This window comes from Pygoscelis adeliae, unplaced genomic scaffold (genome assembly GCF_000699105.1).
Source record: "Pygoscelis adeliae isolate BGI_AS28 unplaced genomic scaffold, ASM69910v1 Scaffold407, whole genome shotgun sequence".
NCBI classification, from domain to species: Eukaryota; Metazoa; Chordata; class Aves; order Sphenisciformes; family Spheniscidae; genus Pygoscelis; species Pygoscelis adeliae.
Window position 1 is genome coordinate 1,475,435 of NW_008825251.1, and position 3,477 is coordinate 1,478,911.

Sequence of the window (3,477 nt, forward strand, 5' to 3'; positions counted from 1 at the left end):
GGTTTTGCCGCCTCAGGAAGGGTCCCCCGGCGCGATCCTCCGCTTCGGAGCCCTTCGCCTCGGTGGCTTCGCTGAAATGGCGAATATAATCATTTAATAACAGCCCAGTAATTGACCAAACATAATTCAGCTGGATCAAATAAGAGAAGCTGGAGCTCAGAAGAAGCAGCAGCTCTCAGGAAACACACTGAGTCAAAACGGTGTTTATCAGCCTCGCTAACAACATACTCTGGAGTAGTAACGTGTAGAAGTCAAGAAGCATGCCAAACAATCTCCAAAACATCATCTGTACAGCTCTGCAAGTTCAGGAGTCTTCTGAAAAACACCTAAGAGGAGGACAAACGTCTCGATGCTTTTTTTCTTCTTTTTTTCTTTTTCTTTTTGGAAAAGCAGGACTTGTCACATTTGGTCTTAGAAACCTGATACAGCAGCAGCAGAGAATCTTGTTCCTTCCCTGTATAACTTCGCCATGACGTCTGCCTCTCAACAACATGTGGTGAGGAGTACAGGACCTAGACATCAATGATGGGCAAGAATCCCCAAAGACTGTCGAGAATTCACAAGAGGTTTCCCTGCTGCTGGTGTAACCAACTCTAGGTCCTGCACCACACTTAACAAGAGTTAGCTTAGAAACAGAAGGCCCTCAAGATTTTCAGCGTGAGCCTCTAGCTTCACCCTAAATGGCAGTGTCCTACTCACAACGTCCGTATGTAATAGCCTTGAATTCTGAAGATCCCACGTCAAACTACTTGACAAGGAAAGACCTATGTTCAAATGCAGAACAAGAAACCAAAACCAGAGAGAAACTTCAGGTTTCAGGAAACATCTGCATGGTTTAACGATTACTCAATTCAGAGCCAAGTTGGCTTGCTTTGGACTTCACACAGGAATGTGCAACGGGGCATAAACATGAGCCCAAAGCTCAGGAGAGCTTTGCTAGCTTTAGCTGTCAGAAAAATAACATTCAAATCATGGTATACTTTTTTTTTTTTTTTGCTCGAGATTCTTCCATTTTCTGTCCATGGAAGGTGAAAACATCTGAAAAGCACACAGGATGCAATAAATCCTCATGCAACGATTACCACCTTTATAACTACAGGCGTTAAATAAGGTCCTGCCTAGGGTGTCCTCCCTGCCTTTACCTGGCCTCTGCCAGCTGCTCTGAAAGGCCTCGTCTGTCCTGCTCCATGGCTGCCAGTCGCACCTCTAGGGCAGCCTTCTCATGCGCCAGCAATTCCTTCTCTTTGGACACCTTGGCCAGTGCATGCCCTTGGCGAGAGGACTCCTGGCGCAACTGCTCCAGACCACTGCTAGCCGACTCTTGCTGGCGGTAAACCTGAAAGCGGGACAAAATACAGTTAGAGACCTTTCTCTGGAGTTCTCTGCAGAGCCAGCCAGTGCCACTTCTGAATCAGCTCGAGGAGAAAGAGCTCCTGTACTGTGGGCTGAAAGCTTAAGAGCACCTGCTGTATACCGCACTAACACCCTGGGCTGCCAAAAGGCACTGGCGCTGTTAACTTGACAGTGATGAGTAAGGCCATCAAGGCCCCATGGGTTGCCTGGGACCAGACAGCTCCTTCACGACAAACATACATGCCCCAGACTACGTGTTTTCATGCAAAAATACTGCATTTTCCAGAACTCCAGAACCTTGCAAACTAAAACTCTATTAGAATCTACTCCAGTGCTGGAAATTTTCAGGAAAGGTTGAGCAAAAGCAACTTTGCTCGCTGAAGAAAGTGAAAATACACATGGTTTCTCCTTCTAGAAAAAAAAAAAGATCAAAGTGTCACCTACTTCAGCGTGTAAAGCAGTCGGACGCAATGAGGTGATGCTTGGCAGGGAAACAGCCCTTGCGGTCAGCAGTGTCATTTAGTGATTTACGAAAGTCTGGCTGACGTGGCCCGAGAGGTGGTAGACTCTGTTTGTACAGCAGTTCATGTCAACAATACTGTTTACTTGTCCTACACAAAGAAGTTGTCTAATATACCTTGCTGGTATTCAAGCTTGAAGATTATCCATGATTTTTTAGCTCCTTTCTTCAGTATAACACCTCTGCTGTGCATTTGCCAAACATACCACGTACTCCAAAACTAAGACTATCTAACAGAGAACAGACCATCAGAAACAAACAATTCTCTCAAAGTTACCCCATAATACCCAAGATTGTACATTATGAAACTGACATTTAAATGATGACAAACTCCCTAGTCTCCTACAGTGACAGGATCCTCCCCAGCTCTTTTTCCAGGGTACCAAAATCAGTTAGTCCAGAGTGAAGAGTCTTGTGCGATCACCTATTTCTCATCTTCTTCCTCAAAGCCTAAAGAGGCTCTAACAATTCATAGAATCATAGAACCGTCTAGGTTGGAAAAGACCTTTAAAATCATCGAGTCCAACTGTAAACCTAACACTGCCAAGTCCACCACTAAACCTAAGCGCCACATCTACATGTCTTTTAAATACCTCCAGGGATGGTGACTCAACTGCTTCCCTGGGCAGCCTGTTCCAATGCTCGATCAGCCTTTTGGTGAAGAAATATTTCCGAATATCCAATCTAAACCTCCCCTGGCGCAACTTGAGGCCGTTGCCTCTTGTCCTATCACTTGTTACTTGGGAAAAGAGACCGACCCCCACCTCGCTACAACCTCCTTGCAGGTAGTTGTAGAGAGCGATGAGGTCTCCCCTCAGCCTCCTTTTCTCCAGGCTAAACAACCCCAGTGCCCTCAGCCGCTCCTCATCAGACTTGTGCTCTAGGCCCTTCACCAGCTTCGTTGCCCTTCTCTGGACACGCTCCAGACCTCAATGTCTTTCTTGTAGTGAGGGGCCCAAAACTGAACGCAGTATGTCTTAAAATACAATTTCAACAATGTCAAGATGTCATTCCCACTCTTAGCAATACAAGACAGCAGACACTGACTTGCAGCTTTGTCCCGCTCTCTAGGCTCAAACAAATGGGAGTTTTGAAAGTTGCAGACTTCACTACAAAAAGCATAAATAGAAACATGCAGCCCTGTTCTTGCCTCAGAAAAAGGATTCAGAGCTACACAGTTTGTTTCTTTTGCCACATGTGAGAGTAGTAGCCCCGCTCAGATTCATGGGCAACACAATCATCTCTCTGCAGCTTATCAAAAGCCAAAAAAGAGACCAACACAGACAGGTGGATCAAAAGAATCTGTAGAAGCAGAGGACAGCTCGGAGAACTGCAGAACAGCTCTGCAAGCCATCAACACGTTTCCAAAAAGAAGCAAACAAAGCCTTCTGACCTCCAGCACTACCAAGTGTCTCCTTGACAAAAACACTGCAGAATCCAACAGAGAACAGCTTCACTGAGCCAAGCAGCCAAATGCCCACCCAGAAGCACCACGTTTTTGGTCTCACCTGACTGAGTTTCTCTTGGGTTTCTTCCTTCTCCTCTGCCAGTATCGTCAGCTGTACCCGCAGCCCCTCCTGTTGCTCCTCTGCTTTCTTCAGCAG

At 46.2% G+C, this 3,477-nt stretch overlaps 1 protein-coding gene across 4 annotated transcripts in view; it reads right to left on the reverse strand.

Annotated features, from left to right (window-relative positions):
• LOC103921388 (centrosome-associated protein CEP250-like) overlaps window positions 1-3,413 on the reverse strand; it is an 18,148-nt gene extending 14,735 nt beyond the window's left edge. For 2 of the 4 annotated variants that reach the window (XM_009329342.1, XM_009329343.1), the window contains exon 1: window positions 1,143-1,284. In XM_009329342.1, coding sequence (XP_009327617.1) covers window positions 1,143-1,189 — 47 coding nt within the window. In that variant the 5' untranslated portion in view covers window positions 1,190-1,284. Of the gene's footprint in view, window positions 1-228; window positions 1,002-1,142; window positions 1,285-3,381 lie in introns of those variants that run through there. The other 2 variants (XM_009329346.1, XM_009329345.1) reach the window with 2 other exon arrangements.
• Window positions 3,414-3,477: the final 64 nt, after the last annotated feature.